We start from the raw sequence: 20,122 nt of genomic DNA, 5'->3' as shown, positions 1-20,122 counted from the left end.
CTTCGGGCGCCAGTAGGATCTTAGCAATCAGCTGTGCATGCTTCATATAAAGGACAAATGTACATCCTGGTGCCCTGGTACTTTACACACCAAGACATACATTAATGTCCTATGTCCTTAAGTGGTTAAGCGTACAAAAGCAAACTGAAATGTAAACAAAACACTGTGTAAGCCCAGGCTAAGACCAATCCCTTGATTTCAGACATCATTTGCATAAAATAAGACCATGTGAATAGTACATTTGCATTTTCAGTGTACCCAAAAGAATAGAAAAAAAAAAAAAAAAAAAGAAACATGGACATGCCTGCTCAAGGGGGCCTTTTTCTTTTATTTCCAATTTCTTTGGATCACTAGATAAATGAGTTTACATAAAAAGCAATCCAATTCAAAAGCCAAATGCCTGAAAACTGTTAAATGCAAAACAACTCCAAAAGTCACACGTATATGGCTAGTACACAATCATTAGCCACTTCAATCACTAGGCTGCATCAGGCTTAATACTTTCTTGCCCAGGTGTAATAGCTTTCAATTGCTAAACAGTGTATTGTGTTTTGACTGTTCTGTGGATATGGAGAATCCTTCGTAAATGCAAAAGAAAAAGGAAACAAGAAAAAATTGAAGGGCAGAGTAGTATTATCCTGTCTCCTCTTGAGGCAATTCAACCGAAGTTATGCAGTGCTAGCCGGAACATGTCATTTGTACAGACCCAGGCATCTTGTACGTTCTTTAGTAGAAACATTTGATGAAATCCAATAACGGGGTCATCATCCGCCTGAAATAAAATACAATAGAATAAGTCAATATACATGAGGATACTGAACAGTCACAAATCAATTTTATCTATAGTATGCATGTAAACAGAAAACCACACATTTCAGCACTTAAGGACGAAGCCTATTTTGACCATAACCCCTTGGGGACAGAGGGTTTTCCAATTTTTACACTCATTTTTTTCTCCTTACCTTTTAATAATCCTAACCCTTTCACATTTTGCAGCTAAAAATCCATATGATGGCTTATTTTTTTGCGCCACCATTACTTTGTAATGACATCAGTCATTTTACCCAAAACTCTAAGGCGAAACGGCAAAAAAAAAAATCATAGTACGACACAATTGAAGAAAAGACAATTTTGTAGCTTTTGGGGGCTTCCGTTTCTACACAGTATTTTTTTTGTACAAATTTCACACTTTTCATTCTGTAGGTCCATACGATTAAAATGATACCCTACTTATATAGGTTTGATTTTGTCGTACTTCTGGAAAAAATCATAACTACAAGCAGGAAAATTTATACGTTTAAAATTGGCGTCTTCTGACCCCTATAACTTTTGCATTTTTCTGCGTACGGGGCGATATAAGGGCTCATTTTTTGCGCTGTGATCTGAAGTTTTAATCGGTACCATTTATGTATTGATCGGACATTTTGATCACTTTTTATTAATTTTTTATAATATAAAGTGACCAAAAATATGCTATTTTGGACTTTGGAATTTTTTTGCACGTACGCTATTGACCGTGTGGTTTAATTAACTATATATTTTTATAATTCGGACATTTCCGCACACGGCGATACCACATATTTTTATTTACACAGTTTTTTTTTTATTGGGAAAAGGGGGGCGATTCAAACTTATTAGGGAAGGGGTTAAATGATCTTTATTCACTTTTTTTCACAGTGTTATAGCTCCCATAGGGGGCTATAACACTGCACACACTGATCTTTTACATTGATCAATGGTTTCTCATAGAAAACCATTGATCAATGATTCTGCCGCTTGACTGCTCATGCCTGGATCTCTGGCACTGAGCAGTCATTCGGCTATCGGAAAGCATGGAGGAAGGTAGGGACCCTCCTACTGTCTTTACAGCTGTTCGGGATGCCGCGATTTCACCACGGCAATCCCGAATAGCACCCTGAGCTAACCGGCACCGCTTTACTTTCACTTTAGATGCGGCGTTCAACTTTGAACGCCGCGTCTAAAGGGTTAATAGCACGTGGCACCGCGATCAATGCCGCACGCTATTAGCCACGGGTCCCATCCGTTGTTAGAGGCCGGACCCGACCCGCTATGATGCGGGGCCTATCGACAGGGAGCGGCCTGAGGGCTTATAGGTATGCCCTCCGTCCCCAATGAGTTATGGACGCAGCCATTTTTTGCAAATCTGACCACTGTCACTTTAAGCATTAATAGCTCTGGGATGCAGATTCTGAGAATGTTTTTTTGTGACATATTATACTTTATGTTAGTGGTAAATTTTTGCCCATACTTGCATCATTTCTTTGTGAAAAATTCAAAAATGTAATGAAAATTTGCAAAAATGTTGCATTTTTCTCATTTTTAAAGTCTCTGCTTGAAAGGAAAATGGACATACCAAATAAATGATATGTTGATTCGCATATACAATGCGTCTACTTTATGTTTTCATCATAATGTTGACATGTTTTTACTTTTTGAAGACAGAGGGCTTCAAAGTTTAGAAGCAATTTTCCAATTTTTTCATGAAAATTTCAAAAGCTTAATTTTTCAGGGACCAGTTCAGTTTTGAAGTGGATTTGAGGGGCCTTCATATTAGAATCACCTCATAAATTACCCAATTATAAAAACTGCACCCCTGAAAGTATACAAAATGACATTCAGAAAGTGTGTTAACCCTTTAGGTGTTTCACAGGAATACAATTTTTTTTTTTCATTTTTACAAGGGGTAAAAGGAGAAAGCCCCCAAAATTTGTAACCCAATCTCTCTCAAGTAAGGAAATACCTCATGTGGCTGTAAAGTGCTCTGTGGGTGCACTAGAGGGCTAAGAAGAGAAGGAGCACCATTGGGCTTTTGGAAAGAATTTTGCTGAAAAGGTTTTTGGGGGCTTGTCACATGGTGCCAGAACAGAAATAAATAAAAAAAAAAACACATGGCACACCATTTGGGAAACTACACCCCTCAAGGAACATAAGGGGCAAAGTGAGCCTTAACACCCCACAAGTGTTTGATGAGTCTTTGCTAAAGTTGGACGCAAAAAAAAAAACAAAAAACGAAATGCTACTGTTACCAAGTTTTTTTTTTACACAAGGGCTAATAGGAAGAAAAAAAAAAAGCCCCCCCAAAACTTGTAGTCCAACTTTTCCCAAGTAAGGCAATACACCATATGTGGACGTAAAGTGCTCTGCAGGGGCATTATAGGGCTCAGAAGAGAAGGAGAGCCATTGGGCTTTCTGGAATTGAAGTTGGGGGCCATGTGCGTTTACAAAGCCCCCATAGTGCCAGATCAGCAGAACCCCCCACCCCCACCCCACCCCCCACACACACACCCCACACACACACCTGACACCATTTCAGAAACTACACCACTCAAGGAATGTAACATGGGGTACAGTGAGTATTTACACCTCACAAGTGTTTGGCACAGTGGGCCGTAAAAATGAAAAATTAGATTTTTTTTGCACTTAAATGCTAGTGTTACTCCAATTTTTTTATTTTCACAAGGGGTAATGGGAGAAATTGGGTTACAAGTTTTGGAGGCCTTTTTCTTCTGAGTATGGAAACACCCCATATGTGGATGTAAATTGCTCTGCAGGCGCAGGCTCATAATAGAAGGAGCAATATTGGGTTTTTGGAGAGAGAATTTGGCTGTAATTGAAGTTGGGGAGCCATGTGCGTTTTAAAAGCCCATGTGGTGCCAGAACAGTGGACCCCCACATGTGACCCCATTTTGGAAACTACACCCCTCAAGGAATGTAACAAGGTGTGCAGTGACCATTTACATCACACTGGCATTGGCCAGATCTTTGGAACAGTGGGCTGTGCATATGAAAATTTAAAAATTTTCATTACAGACCACTGTTCCAAAAATCTTTCAGACACCTGTGGGGTGTAAATGCTCTCTGCCCCCTCTTAAATTTCTTGAGGGGTGTAGCTTCCAAAATTGGGTCACATGTGAGTGTTTTTTCTTTTGGGTTTATGTCTGAAATGCTGCAACTATTAGCCAGCCCTGTGCAAATAACCAATTTAGGCCTCAGGTGCTCTCTCACTCCTGAGCCATGTTATGCACCCGCAGAGCACTTTACGCCCACATATGGGGTACTCTGTTACAAATTTTCGGGGTCTTTTTCTCCTTTTACCTCTTGTGAAAAGAATGGGGCTAAACCAACATGTTAGTGTAGAAAATTAAATTTTAATTTACACTAAATGCTGGTGTAGCCCACAATTTTTTTTTCCACCAGAGGTAAAAGTAGAAAAAGCCCCCAAAATTGTAAAGCAATTTCTCCCGAGTATAGAAATACCCCATATGTGGCCCTAAACTGTTGCCAGTCAAATGCAACAGAGCTCAGGAGTGAGAGAGCGCCATGCACATTTGAGGCCTAAATTAGTGATTTGCACAGGGGCGGCTGATAGTTGCAGAGTTTTACTTACATGCAGTGTACCAGAACCCCAGTGTTATTAAATCTCCCCCTATTACAGTATTTCCCAACCTGGGTACCTCCAGCTGTTGCAAAACCGTGACACCCAGCATGATGGGAGTTGTAGTTTTGCAACAGCTGGAGGCAGCCTGGTTGGGAAATACTGCCCTAGTCCGGGCCAATTTTCGCTTTTACACTCTTGTGTAGCCATAATATAATAATATATAATAGCCATAACCACCTACTATAATGATACCTTTTAATTTTTCAATAACATTCTCCGAAACAAAAAAAATATATATTTAAATTTTTTTGTTTTGGAGAATGTTATTGAAAAATTAAAAGGTATCATTATAGTAGGTGGTTATGGAAAGAAGGGACGGTTCGAAAGAAGACGCAGTCTCTGTCCTAAAAAAGGGATAAGAAACATGACGGAAACTACACAAATCTAAAATTATATATATATATATATATATATATATATATATATATATATATATATATATATATATTTATATATAATATATATATTATTTGAAGAAAGAAGAAGGTCCGGCACTTCAGGTGAAGGATTAAAACCAGCTTTCCTTTATTCAAAACCTTGACACAGTTCACATACAGAACAACATTTGACGCGTTTCGCCCACGTTGGGGCTTAATCGTAGACTAACAAACATTTGACAGACCGTGTTAATACACTAAATCAACGGGTCACATTACCTCTTACATCATTAAAACACTAAGACATGTGGAAGACCCGGTGTGGGCGAGATCCTCTTCCTAAATATTTGGTACCTATTCAGATTAACCTAAATGCAGTTTGTGGTTTTTACTTCCGCTTTAGTGCGTTTTGTACAAAAACCGATGTATATTACTGCATATACAAACAGTGCAATATTTATACATAACTACTTCAATTGTAACATTCAGAATATTCCAAAATTCATGATTAACCTATTTATACATTAGACAGACACTACAGGCGCTAGACACCATAAATATAGTACTCGTCCATTTATCTAGAATTCTGGATGATATTAATATTAAAATTTTAATTTTTATTAAATATTCTTTGTATTTATGTGTATTAATTATTACTGCTTATTATCTTATATTCTTTTACTTTTTGAACATATATTGCACTGTTAGTAATTAGTTATTCTTTGTCACCACTACCTTATAGGACCCTACCTTCTTCATTAATAACAGACTTTACTTATATTAATGCATTTATGGACATGTCACAATGAGGTCAAATCTTTTATTTAAACCATGTGGGTATCTTGTTTCCAATAGAAACATCCAATATGTCTCCCTATTATAGAGACGCCTTCTCAGATCTCCCCCTCTAGGACCTAACCTGACCTTTTCCACACCTGTAACTCTTAATGAGCTTGTATCTCCTGTGTGTGTCTCTGAAATGTTTGGACAACATGGATACATTGGTTACATTACTCTTTGAATCAGACACATGCTTTCTGAAGCGCATCTTTAAAGAATTACTAGTGCAGCCTGTATATTAGATGTTGCATGACACAAATTTTGCTACATATATAACTGATTTTGTATTAGTTTATATAATCTTTAATATTGTAGCTTCTCCTCGTGTGACATAATAATATTGATTTAGTTTGTTCTACATAGCTACATGTCACACATTTCGTGTGTCCGCACCTCCTCCTCCTTAAGTAGAGGATCAGTTTCCAAAATAGGAACATATTTATAAATTTTTCTGATTTGGTCAAATTGTAGACTATAGGCTGTCACAAAGTATGGCTTTCTTTTCATATTTTGTTCTTATTTTTATTTTCAATTTGTTTCTTATCTCTCCTAGAGTATGTTATCAAATCCTTCCTTTCAATTTTATTTATTCTATTTACAGAATCATTCAATACCTTATCTTTGTACCCTCTTGTTTTAAATCTACTGACTACTTCTTCTGTAGCTATTTGTAAGTGTGTTTCATCCGAGCAGTTCCTTTTTGTCCTGCATCACTCACCAAAGGGGATATTATTGATAACGTGTCTAGGATGACATGATGATGCCAACAATACCAAATTGGTGGATGTTTCTTTTCTAAATGGAAGAATAATTATTTCTGTATTATTGCTCGTTAATGTAATGTCCAGAAAGTTCACCGAAGACCTGCTGTAATATGATGTAAATTTTAAATTTAGATCATAGTCACTAATATAATGTATGAATTCATCAAATTATACTTCATTACCTTTCCAAATTATTAGCAGGTCATCTATGAACCTTCCGACCTAGTGTATCTTGTCATAGAAGGGGCTATCTGTATTGAAAATAAACTGTTGTTCCCAATAAAACATGTAGATGTTAGCAAACGAGGGCGAATATTTCGCCCCCATCGAAGCCCCCCTGGCCTGAAGGAAGAAATCACCATCGAACATAAAGTAGTTGTGTTTCAACAAAAACTCTGTTGCGATGGTGATAGATTCCCTCAGGCCAGGGGGGTAATTACTGTAATATTCCAAATGGTGTGTCAAGGCCTCTAGTCCTTTATTCCAGGGTATTGACGGATAGAGCCCTATCACGTCACAGGTAGCCCAGGAAAAGTTTTTTGCCCGTTTTACCTCATGTAAGATGTTGATGACATGTTTCGTGTCCTGCAGAAATGTGGTAGTAATTTTTGTCAAAGGCTGCAGGTAATAGTCCACCCACTCTCCCAAACACTCCACAAGGGACCCAATCCCCGCCACTATGGGCCTTAGTGGGGGTGGGAATATCCCCTTGTGGAGTTTTGGGAGAGAGTGAAAGATAGGAATTATGGGGTCCGATACATATAGAGATTCTTCTAAATTAGTGTTAATAGCACCCAGGGTAACTCCTTCTCTCAGAACTTTCTTAAGTGTGTCCTGAAATATTTTTGTAGGATCTGTTTGTAATTTCCTATGTGTCCCTATCTGACATTTCACAATTATGTTTTTTATACAATCCTGAATCTAAAATTATAATGTTTCCCCCCTTATCTGCATTCTTAATTGTAATGTATTAATTTTCACTCAATTCCTTCAATGCACTTTATTTAAGTTATCATACATTTTTTTAGAATTGTTTTTTTCATGCAGTTTGATTAAATCCCGCTCTACCAACTCCTGGAATCTATCCAGGGCCTCCGAACGGGAGGCCACAGGATAGAACCCAGGGTTGGCAGAGCGGTAAGGATTGTGGGCCGACGGCGGAACCGGCCGGTCCGTGGCACAGGTGAGCCATTTGGACGTTCAGTTTGAAGCGGACTCCACAACTTGCAGTGTGTGTGTGTGTATATATATTTTATTTTATATATATATATATATATATATATATATATATATATATATATATATATATATATATATATATATATATTAGATTTGTGTAGTTTCTGTCATGTTTCTTATCCCTTTTTTAGAACAGAGACTGCATCTTCTTTGGGACCGTCCCTTCTTTCCAGTGTGGGGGACCTCTCCTGGAAAATGTTGCCCTGGAACAATACGGGGGCCTTCAGTTCCAGAGGTAGTTGTGCCCGCTCCTTCCTGGTTGCCAAAGATCAGGGCCTTGATCACCACCTCCTGGAACTGAAGGAATGTTCCTGTGTTGCCAGTTCTTCAAAATAGTACAAAAGCGTTGTACAATGCTATCTGGACCATGTACACCGCTACTTTTTTGTACCATCTTCTGGTTTTGCGCATAGCGCTATATGGTTTGAGGACTTGATCAGAGAGATCAATTCCTCCCATATACTGATTGTAGCCCAGAATACAATCTGGTTGGAGGACCGGTGTTGCGGTACCTCGTACAGTGACAGGAGTGCTGCCATTACCGTGAATGGTGGTCAGCATAAGGATGTCCCTCTTGTCCTTATACCTAACCAGCAAAATATTGTCACTAGTAAGGGCCCTACTTTCACCCCTAGGAATTGGCATTTTTATAGGATGTTTTTATAGGATTTTTATAGGACAAGCAACAGTGGCTCTGGTGGAAAGGGACTTGAAGAGAGGGATGCTTGTATAAAAGTTATCCACGTACAAGTGGTAACCTTAATCCAGCAGTGGGTACATCAGTTCCCACACAATTTTCCCGCTAACTCCCAGGATTGGGGGGGGGCGCATTCTGGGGGTTCAATGCGGGAATGCTTCCCTTCGTACACCCTAAATCTGTAAGTGTACCCTGAGGTACTCTCACGGAGCTTGTATACTTTCACGCCATACTTTGCCCTTTTACTGGGAACGTACTGGCAGAAATGGAGCCTTCCTTTCTAACTAATAAGGGACTCCTCAATGGCGATATATTTTTGGGGGAAAATAGGCCTCTGCAAATTTAGTGGTAAAATGATCTTTGACCGGACGTATTTTGAACAGGCGGTCATAGGCGGGATCATCTCTAGGCAGACATGTTGCATTATCTGCATAATGCAAACATTGCTGGATAGCTTCAAAGCGATCTCTTTTCATTGCCATACGGTAAAGTGGGGTGTTGGAAAGAACATCCCTACTTCAGTATTGCTGAATGGTTGGCTTTTTCACTAGGCTCATATGCAGAACAAGGCCCCAAAATGTCCTCATCCCGGCTGCATTGATGGGGGACCATCTCTCGTGCCTAGCCAAAAAACAGTCAGGGTTCTGGGTCAAAAATTGTTGGGCATAAAGATTAGTTTGCGCCACCAAATTGACAAAGTCCACACTGGGAAAAAAAAAAACCTCAAAAAGTCTATTTCAGTGAGGCCTGTGGTGTCAATTTGGATTCCTGGGTGTCCCACAAACCCAGGAATCCGTGGTTCATAATTGTCCGGAACTGGGGTCCAGATAGGGTCATCTATAAATGGGAACAGGGTAGTATGGGGGACAGGGAAACTGGTACTGGGAAGAGGAACACTAGTTTGGTGTGCCTCTATTGGCATTGCCCTGCGGCGCCGCCTTCTAGATGGCTCATCACCACTGGATGATGAGGGGGAAGATGAAGAAATAAGTAAAGAGGGGTCTTAGTCTTCTCCATCACTCGAGGATTCGGTGTCGGACGCAGCAAAGGCGTATGCCTCCTACACCGAATATACCCTCTGAGACATTAGGGGGGGGGGGGGTGCTGGAGATGTAGGTGTCTAAGGGGGTGCATGTGTTTTTTTTTCCTTGAACTTTATTATTTCACAGTGTAGTGTTGTTTTTTTTTTTTTTACAGTAAAAAAAAATAACTGGGGTGGGGGGAAACGCTGATTGCTTCACTGATCAGCACCGGCAAGTTGCCCTGAACGGAAAAAAGATTTAAAAAAAACAACAAAAAAAAAGCTGATTAGTAAAAGCAGATTACTGATCAGCAATCACTGTCCGGTCACGCAGCACCAAACAGTTGCTGGTGGCATGGACCACAGTCACAAAAAAAAAAAAAAAAAAAGGACAAAAATAATAAAAATACACACCAAAAAAACTGGGGTAGGCAGCAGCACCCGAAAGTACTGTTTGGGTGAGGCAGATGACTCCGGTACAGGGGGTGAAGCAGTTTTTACTCCCTGCCTAATCTCTCGCTGCCTCCTGCTGCAACCTGTCCCTCACCACTCACCAACGATCGCCGGCGCACTATAAGTCTCATCTATTGGGAGATGGCACCCATGCCACCCCCCCCCCCTCCCCAATATGGGAGGGAGAGGAGGGTCCTCAGGCCCCCGCTGGGCGATATTCTGGGATGGCTGCTGTTAGATAGCAGCAGTTATCCCGGCCTGATCATTGCGTCCAGGGACGCGGTGATCACAGAACTCAGCGCCGTAAATATACGGTTCTGTGTGCGGAGTGACACTTAGCAGCGCCGTACATTTACGGCACTCGTCGTCAAGGGGTTAAAGAACAAATGCGCTGGGACTTTCACATCCTATACATGAAGTAAGCACTGAAACAGTGCTCGCATTATGCACGGCGGGTCCAGGCTGCCATCAGCAGCCAGGGACCCACTGGAAAAGGCGATCACTGATGTCTGCCATTAAACCCCTCAGATGCCAGGATCAATACAGATCACAGCATCTGCGGCGCTTTAAATGGCTCCTCCGCTCTCACGGGATCTTATGCTCTGGTCTGACTTCGAGCAAACCAGAGAAGAAGATCGCTGATAGCACTGAACAGTATTAGCAATCAAAATGATTGCAATAAATAGTCCCCTGTGGGGACATAAAATGTGGGGGGGGGGGGGGGGGGGGGAGAAATCCCCTCCCCCCCCCAATAAAAATGTAAATTTTCCTTTTTTACCCCCATTTTACCCCCAAAAAGCATAAAAAAGCTCCCGTATGGTGAACGGCGTAAATGTAAAAAAAATAAATAAAGTCTTAAATTTATGCTTTGTCACATTTTATTCCCAAAAAAATAAATACATACATTTTAAAGTTTCATATATGCAAATGTAATTTGGTTAAAAAGAGATAATTTTTAGGCGGGTAAGGGACCCTCCTCATGCGTCCTAGCTGATCGGGACACCGCGGTTTCACCACGGTGGTCCCGATCAGCCCGACTGAGCTGCTGGGAAGGTTTTACTTTCACTTTAGATGTGGCAATTCACTCTGATCGCCGCGTCTGAAGGGTTGAATTACCGGGCATTAACGCGATTAGTGATGTCCAGTATTAGCTGCGAGTCCCGGCCATTGATAGCTACCGGGACCGACCCCATATGATGCGGGAGTTCGGGTACGTTCACATGTACAGGATCTGCTGCAGATTTTTGCCTCATTTTCTACAACTGATTTTACAGATTTAAGTTAATTGAAGTTAATTAAGTTGATTGAAGTTAATGGGTAGCAAAATCAGCTGCACAAATATGCAGCAGATCCTGTACGTGTGAACATACCCTAACACAAGTATTTGGTACCCCTTAAGGACACATTATGTACTGGAACGTCATGTGTCCGCTCCCGATCTATAACGCGGGGCCGCGCGCTATTAACCCTTTAGACGTGGCATTCAAAGTTGAACGCCGCGTCTAAAGTGAAACTGAAACCATGCCGGTTAGCTCAGTGGGCTGTTCGGGATAGCCGCGGCATCCCGAACAGCTTACAGGACAGCAGTAGGGTCCCTACCTGCCTCCTCGCTGTCCGATCGCCAAATGACTGCTCAGTGCCTGAGATCCAGGCATGAGCAGTCAAGCGGCAGAATCATCCATCACTGGTTTCTTATGAGAAACCAGTGATCAATGTGAAAGATCAGTGTGTGCAGTGTTATAGGTCCCTATGACCCTATGACCTATAACACTGCAAAAAAAAAAGTGAAATATCATTTAACCCCTTCCCTATTAAAAGTTTAAATCACCCCCCCTTTTCCCAGGTATGGTATCACCGCGTGCGGAAATGACCGAATTATAAAAATATATCGTTAATTAAACCGCACGGTCAATGGCGTGCGCGCAAAAAAATTCCAAATTCCAAAATAGTGCATTTTTGGTCACTTTTTATATCATGAAAAAATGAATAAAAAGCAATCAATCAATAAGTCCCATCAAGATCACGGCGCAAAAAATGAGCCCTCATACCGCCCCATACACGGAAAAATAAAGTTATAGGGGTCAGAAATGACAATTTTAAACGTATTAATTTTCCTGCATGAAGTTACGATTTTTTTTCCAGAAGTACGACAAAACCAAACCTATAGTGTAGGGTATCATTTTAATCGTATGGACCTACAGAATAAATATCAGGTGTCATTTTTACCGAAAAATGTACTACATAGAAACGGAAGCCCCCAAAAGTTACAAAACGCCTTTTTTTTTTTTTCTTCAATTTTGTCTCACAATGATTTTTTTTTTCCGTTTCACCGTAGATTTTTGGGCACAATGACTGACATCATTACAAAGTAGAATTGGTGGCGCAAAAAATAAGCAATCATGGATTTTTAGGTGCAAAATTGAAAGCGGTATGATTTTTTAAAGGCAAGGAGCAAAAACCGAAAATGCAAAAACGGAAAAACTACAGGTCCTTAAGGGGTTAAAACACTCATAGTAAGGTCAACTGTCTTCAAGGCAGTTTAATATGCATTGTAACTTTATGCATACAAAGAAATCAGTTCACCCACAGGGAATACCCAGACCTTAACATAAAACAGTATATGACATCAAGCAGACACGGATGTTAATCTCCATTAGAAGTTCTAAATATATAAGACAAGCTAAACTCAATGATTTTATGGACATAAAAAGGGATTTTCCACCACATATATTTAATGTCGAACTGACAGTATAAGTCATCAATGTCAAATATATTTTACACTAACTACAAATAAAACATTAAACATTTTACAGGAAATGAAGGATCTTGTTGATGGGTAGGTGGTTATGTATGTACTATAAAAGGTCAGTTAACACATGGCTAAACAAAAACACACACACACACTATTTGACGTATGTATACAGTTCCTATGTAGACATGTCTCTTTACTAGCAGACCGCAAACAAACCATTTGCAGCCTTCCATCTATCATTCTCTTATTTCTTGCAAACATACCAAGCATAATTTTTTTAATGTAATAATTAATGTAATAATTCTTTATGTAAAGACTTATTTTTTTTTACTTAAGATGCACTATAAGGGTAAGTTCACACGTACACAGATTTGATGCGCAGGATTTTCTGCTGCAGATTTCAATGTAAACTAAATGAGAGCACAGATTCTAATCTGCAGTTACAAATCCTGCGCATTAATTCTGTGCAGGATCCTGTATGTGTGAACGTATTGTTTTAGAGAACATGATATTGTATAGAGAAAACACTTTGGTCTTAAAAAGTAACATTTAGTCTTAAATTTAAATTTCTCTCAAGTAACACGTGTGTCAAAATTAACCCTTCCAGGACACAGGGCATACAGGTACCCCTGGCGTCCTCGGACTTAAGGACCCAGGGCGTACCTGTACGCTTGTGGGAATTCCGGTCACCACCACTCGCCAGGCAGGGACCAAACCGGGATGCTTTTTCTCCTTTTACCCCTTATAAAAAAAAATTAAAAAAAATCTATAAGAACATGCGTAGAAAAAAGAAATTAAGATTTTGAATTTTTTCCTTCACTTTGCTGCTATTCCTGTGAAACACCTAAAAGGGTTAAACTTTCTGAATGTCATTTTGTATGATTTGAAGGGTGCAGTTTTTATAATGGGGTATTTCTAATATGAAGGCTCCTCAAATCCACTATAAAACTGAAGAGGTCCCTGAAAAATTCAGATTTTTAAAATTTTGTGGAAAATTGATGCTGAACTTTGAAGCCCTCTGATGTCTTCCAAAACACGTCAACTTTATTAAGGCAACATAAAGTAAACATATTGTATATGTAAATCAATATATCATTTATTTGGTATGTCTATTTTCCTTACAAGCAGAGAGCTAAATTTTCACATATTTATTTTACCAAGAACTGATACATCAATGAAAATGTACCACTGTGTTAAAGACGAATATGTCTCTGAATCAAATTCATAAGTAAAAGAATCCCTGAGCTATTAATGCTTAAAGTGACAGTGGTCAGATGTGCAAAAAATGCTCTGGTCCTTAAGGTCATAAGGGGTTAAACAAAAAAGGTGTGTGTAATATATACACACAAACATATATAGAAGAACATCGGTCCAAGAGTTCCGAGGAAAAAATTAAGTGCTTCAATTGGTGCTCACCTCCGTCACAGAAGTAGTGATGTTTGGAATGGATAAAATGAAATAAAAACCGCTGTGACACGGATTTAATGAAAAATAAAATGGTTTATTCCTTCAGCATGCAGTACAGCTGCATGCTGAAGGAATTGAACTCTTGGACCGATGTTCTACTAAAGTGACCATCCTGCGCATGTTGGAGCGGGTTTAGTGCTAGCTGCACTCCTCCACTCTGTGTCCCCCAGAATAGTGGGAAACAAGTGCATATTGGTGTTGTGCCCATGGTACAACACAAAAAGGTGAGCAAACCCTTCTTACCATTTTCAGGAGCCGATACTTATTGGTTTCTCTGTACATCTGTAAATCCAATAGTTAATTTAATTTTACTACGCTTAGATGCGCATTGTGTCTTCTGTTTTTTCTATATACCTTTGCACATACATATATACACACACACACGCTGTTTCAAGAAGATAGCTACAAGAACACCTGGATATGTGTGTGTAGCCTAGAAATTTCTTAGTCCGTCTATACTGCCTACCTATTACTGTGTGGTAGCCTAGTGAGGATTAGCACACAGCCGAAACCTCCTCTCTTACCCTATAATGTAGTGGTTATGACATAACTCCTCAGGGAATGGAAGGCCTAGGCAGAGGAAGAATCCCCAACAACGATGCACAAACAGCAGGAGCATCTTGTCAAATAACTATGACACAAACATCTAACCTTAAATTCCTCATTCACTTCCTCTATACCGCAATCTTTTTTACAGCAGAACTAGGGCTGGGCGGTATGACTAATTATGTGCATCACTGTATTTTTTTTTTTTTTACTTCCGGCGGTTCCACGTTATATAACGTTATTTTCACTCCCCCCCCCCAAAAAAAAAATCATGTGACCCGCCAGCGCTGTTCTGCATTACCCTTTCTGGATATCATGATTAAATAAATAAATATAAAAAATAAAAATAAAAAAAGAGGCCCAGGAGGGAAGATTGAAACATCACTATCGAAAACCCACAGCAGGTAATGCCGTACTACGGTGGAAAAGTTCATAACCTAAACCTCTTCGTAGGGGTACTCCAAAAGGGCAGTTTCTGTTCCCTTGAAGATTATGTGAAGGAAGCATTGGACCTTAGAAACCGTTTCAGAGAAAGGGGTTATCCTTTAAGATGCATAGAAACAGCATGCCACACGGCTTACCGCACCCCAAGGAACGCACTGTTAACACCCCTCCCCCCCCCCCCCCCAAAAAAAAAATATATGAAACTGACAAAATGGTCACGAGACTAATTGGCACCTATGACGGAGCAGCTACAGAGATCAGAAACATTAGACATCAGACACAATAACTGAGACCCTCTCCATTACATATCAGTAGTGTAATATACTGTGTAATGATAAAGGCTGCACTTTAACCAGGTCCGTATCTACCTCTCAGGCATAAATTAGCAATATAGAACAATAAATAAGAGGTGCCATAAAACGTAACATTTAATTAATATTTACTAAAATCCACCAAACACTCAGGAAAAAAGTGAATTCCCAAACCAATAGCTCGCCATATCAACGTAAAAACACAACAGGGATCCCAAATTTATTTCATTCAAAGTACTGGAAGTTGTGGAAACAGGAATTTAGAAAGGCAATGTGGATCAAGTGGTAACACAGAAAGAAACAATGTGGATCCTAAAATTTAATATGGTCTATCCCCATGGACTCAAACAATTAAACTTTTCCAGCTTTCTCTAGTTGAACAAGATATATTTAGTCTTCTCCCCTGACAATGGGGGTTGGCACCTACTTGCCTCACCTCATACTTGAATACTGTACATTTTCGCTATATCCCTGATAACTTGTAAGAATAACATACAGTCATGGCCGTAAATTTTTCAAGAAAATGAAGCATTTCTCACAGAAAAGGATTGCAGTAACACATGTTTTGCTATACACATGTTCATTCCCTTTGTGTGTATTGGAACTAAACCAAAAAATGGAGGGAAAAAAGCTAATTGGACATAATGTCACACCAAACTCCAAAAATGGGCTGGACAAAATTATTGGCACCCTTAATATTTGTTTGCACACCCTTTGGAAAAAATAACTGAAATGCGTTGCTTCCTATAACCAGCAATAATCTTCTTACACCTCTCAGCCAGAATGTTGGACCACTCTTCCATTACAAACTGCTCCAAGTCTCTCTTATTGGAAGGCGCCTTTTCCCCAACAGCAATTTTAAGATCTCTCCATAGGTGTTCAATGGGATTTAGATCTGGACTCATTGCTGGCCACTTCAGAACTCTCCAGCGCTTTGTTGCCATACATTTCTGGGGGCTTTTTGATGTATGTTTGGGGTAATTGTCCTGCTGGAAGACCCAAGATCTTGGACGCAAACCCAGCTTTCTGACACTGAGCTGTACAGTGTGACCCAAAATCCATTGGTACAAGATAAAGACAGCTCACCCAGATCGGGATAGCACCTGAGCAGGGACCTGCCGGACACGTCTCCGGCTTCACACACAGCAAAAATCCAATGAAAAACAATGTCCAGCATCCAGATGAAATCCAACAGGGTATATCTTTATTTAGGAAACTTGCAGGGACACGTTTAAAACACGGACGCGTTTCACGCTTTTGCGTTTAGTCATAGTCCTATGACAGAGCGAAAGCGTGAAATGCGTCAGTGTTTTAAACGTGTCCCTGCAAGTTTCCTAAATAAAGATATACCCTGTTGGATTTCATCTGGATGCTGGACATTGTTTTTCCTTGGATTTCAAAATACATTAGTAATCCTCAGATTTCATGATGCTTTGCACACATCCGAGCCAGGAGGCAGCAAAACAACCCCAAAACATCATTGAACCTCTACCATATTTCACTGTAGGTACTTTGTTATGGTATGTTCTTTTCTTTGTAGGCCTAATTCCGTTTTCGGTAAACAGTAGAATGATGTGCTTTACCAAAAAGCTCTATCTTGGTCTCAGCTGTCCCCAAGATGTTTTCTCAGAAAGATTTTGGCTTATTCAAGTTCATTTTGGCAAAATGCAGTCTTGCTTTTTTAGGTCTCTGTCAGCAGTGGGGTCCTCCTGGGTCTCCTGCCATAGAGTGTCATTTCATTTAAATGTTGACAGATATTCAAGCTGTCCTGCCGCCTCAGGGAGCCTCAGTGTCAGCGCAAAATATCTTTGGAACTTGTTTGGAGTGGCTTATCCCCCATCCGGACTATCCTGCTTTGACACCTTTCATCAACTTCTTGATAATGTTGCGTACTGTGGACAAAGGCAAATCTAGATCTCTGGAGATGGACTTGAGAACCAAAATTGTGGAAAAATATAGGTTACAAAGTGCTAAGACAGTCCTCCTCGCTTTCTGTTGTCCATGATTAGTGTGGTGCACACAAAGACACACAATGCAAAGACTAAGTGAACTTCTCTCCTTTGTATCTGCTTTCAGGTGTGATTTTTATATTACCCATACCTGTTACTTGCCCCAGGTGATTTTAAAGGAGCATCACATGCTTGAAACAATCTTATTTTTCCCACAATTTTGAAAGGGTGCCAATTTTGTCCAGGCCATTTTTGGAGTTTGGTGTGACATTATATCCAATTAGCTTTTTCTCCTCCTTTTTCGATTTAGTTCCAATACACACAAAGGAAATAAACATGTGTATAGCAAAACATTTGTTACTGCAATCCTTTTCTGGGAGAAATACTTCATTTTCTTGAAACATTTTAGGGGTGCCAACATTTACAGCCATGACTGTATATTTCCGGTATGTGTATATCCAAAATAATTTTCAACATCCACCTACCGGGATTTTTTTCAGAATATTGAGCAGCACTTAATTGTCTTCCCCTTATCAATTTTCAAATAGTAGTAGAAGATCACTTACTGCATTATTAACACTGCCTCAATTTCTTTGTAGGCACGTGCAGTTCCATTCTAAAGATAGAGGGCTTTAGAACCCTATCCTCACTTCCGCCCCCTTTGCGCTCCAGAATGGAACACTATCATCATTATGAAAAGCATTTCCTCCCATTGTTACTTCAGCCCCCATTTTTTTGCGCCCGAGAGTGGAACGCTATCTTCATTTCCAGCAAAACTGCAAACCCACAGCTCCTCAACACAACCCCCTGCCCCGTCTTGCGATCCAGCGTGACACGTCACTTCCGATAGCCCGGAGGCAGACAGAGCTACGGCGCACGCTTTTTTCATTGTCCATATTGGACATAATTTGATTCCCAAAGATGGATGGATGCATCAGTCTCATCCAGGACTACGCTTCACAAAGTAAGTGTTACCCATCTCAGTACCCCTACATACACCTGTTTTTATTTGTCATTATAATCCAGAAACTTAAGTGTAGCTTTCTCTATACTCAGGCTGTTTACCCGCTCCAGTAAGCTATATTTGTATAGTCCTGTACCTTCCTAATAGCCAGCCAAGTTATCTATAAGTGCTTTAAGGGGGACTGGTATAATTATCATTTATCTGTATACTATATACCTCTCACATTAATAAAAGGATATATGCTGGAACTCAATATGCTATGCTCAGCATCAATTCTGATTTACAGCTGATTTATCTGTATTCATATTTGTAGAAAACAACTGAAGGGGACCAACTTATCTTCGCATCTTTGTAGGCATTTGAGTCTCTCCTCTCAAGGTATCTACAATTTGCTACATCGCTTTCCCCAATGACGTTTATAAGACTTTTAAACAGCTGTAATTTTTTTGGTTTGGTCTAGGATGGTGTTTACAGTGGTACTAATAAAAAACGAGAAAAAAAACAACAACAAGAGGTGCGCCCCTAGTGAGGACCGTTTGATGATAATGAAGGTGTAACGTAAAGATGGGTTCTTACCCCTAGGTGTTGCGCTTAGAGCACAACACCTATAGTAGCGTAGAAATCAAGGGAAACCGCTGCCACGAGGAACCACCCGGTTTGACGTCAGTCAGTCCGGTAATAAGCAATGGGAAGAAATACGTGGATAGATTCCTCTTAAGAAGGCGCTGGTACCCAGGGATGGAGATAAAACTTCTTTATTGGCAACGCGTTTCGATCCCGAACCGGGATCTTCGTCAGGCCTGACGAAGATCCCGGTTCGGGATCGAAACGCGTTGCCAATAAAGAAGTTTTATCTCCATCCCTGGGTACCAGCGCCTTCTTAAGAGGAATCTATCCACGTATTTCTTCCCTTTACAGTGGTACTAGCACAGGTTGCCCAGATATATCTGTATCAATTTGTACCCCCGCACTATTACAGTACTCTATGGCGGTTAATAGGTACATGCTAATGTACATGGGCCAGTGTAATCTAATTATCTACAATAAACAATACCAGACCCGAGTCCTGTACCTATCTATATATCTGATTCTTACAGGTCACCAGGATGGAGCCACAAGTGACACTAAGGACACATTATCGATATATGTTCGCTACCAAAAAGAATACATATGGTGTCCTAGACTGTATGTAGGTATAACTGTATATGATTGACTTTGTGTAAATACACTGCTTAAAAAAATAAAAGGAACACTAAGATAAGACATCCTAGACCTAGAATGAATGAACTAATCGCAGGGATGTGGAATTCCTATCGCCCAACGCCCGGGACATGCAGGTGAAGTTTTCTGGCCCTTAGCCTGGCTTCGGGCAAGCAGGGCCGGACCTGACAAGCACGGGCGGTGCTCAGCTGTCTGTATAGCGGGCTACCGACTGCTGCCCGCTCCATACTCTGTGGCCTCCGGCTGTTCTCAGTAGCCAGGGGCCTCCCCAAATAGCCAGAATGCGGAGATCAGCGCGGCTAGCTATTAACCCTTTAGATCGCAAGCGGAGTCTAAAATGGACATGTGAATGCTCCCTGGTGATCGCAGGGGGGCGATCCACTATAGAGGTAGCTGGAGGGCTTACTTCTGTTCCATGCTGTCCCAGCTCTGTCATTTATATAACATTATGTATTCCAAAAAGTAAATGACGTAAATGTAAAAAAATAAAAAATTAAAATTATAATATATAAAAAACCACAGAATTGCAATTTTTTATAATATCCTAGAAAAAAAAAGTTAAAAAGCGATTAACCCCTTAAGGATTAAGCCCTTTTTCACCTTAAGGACTGAGCCCCT

General features: G+C 40.2%; 1 protein-coding gene across 2 annotated transcripts in view; it reads right to left on the bottom strand.

Moving 5' to 3' along the window:
• Window positions 1-308: 308 nt before the first annotated feature.
• The window catches only part of NUTF2 (nuclear transport factor 2), a 92,329-nt gene continuing 72,515 nt past the window's right edge, over window positions 309-20,122 (bottom strand). For both annotated transcript variants that reach the window (XM_056526300.1, XM_056526299.1), the window contains exon 5: window positions 309-772. In XM_056526300.1, the coding sequence (XP_056382275.1) occupies window positions 659-772 (114 nt within the window). In that variant the 3' untranslated portion in view covers window positions 309-658. The remainder of the gene's footprint in view (window positions 773-20,122) is intronic.

The sequence above is a fragment of the Hyla sarda genome, chromosome 6 (assembly GCF_029499605.1).
Source record: "Hyla sarda isolate aHylSar1 chromosome 6, aHylSar1.hap1, whole genome shotgun sequence".
In the NCBI taxonomy this organism is placed as follows: Eukaryota; Metazoa; Chordata; class Amphibia; order Anura; family Hylidae; genus Hyla; species Hyla sarda.
The sequence above is the reverse complement of the archived record's forward strand: the minus strand, read 5'-3'. Positions and strand labels throughout refer to the sequence as shown.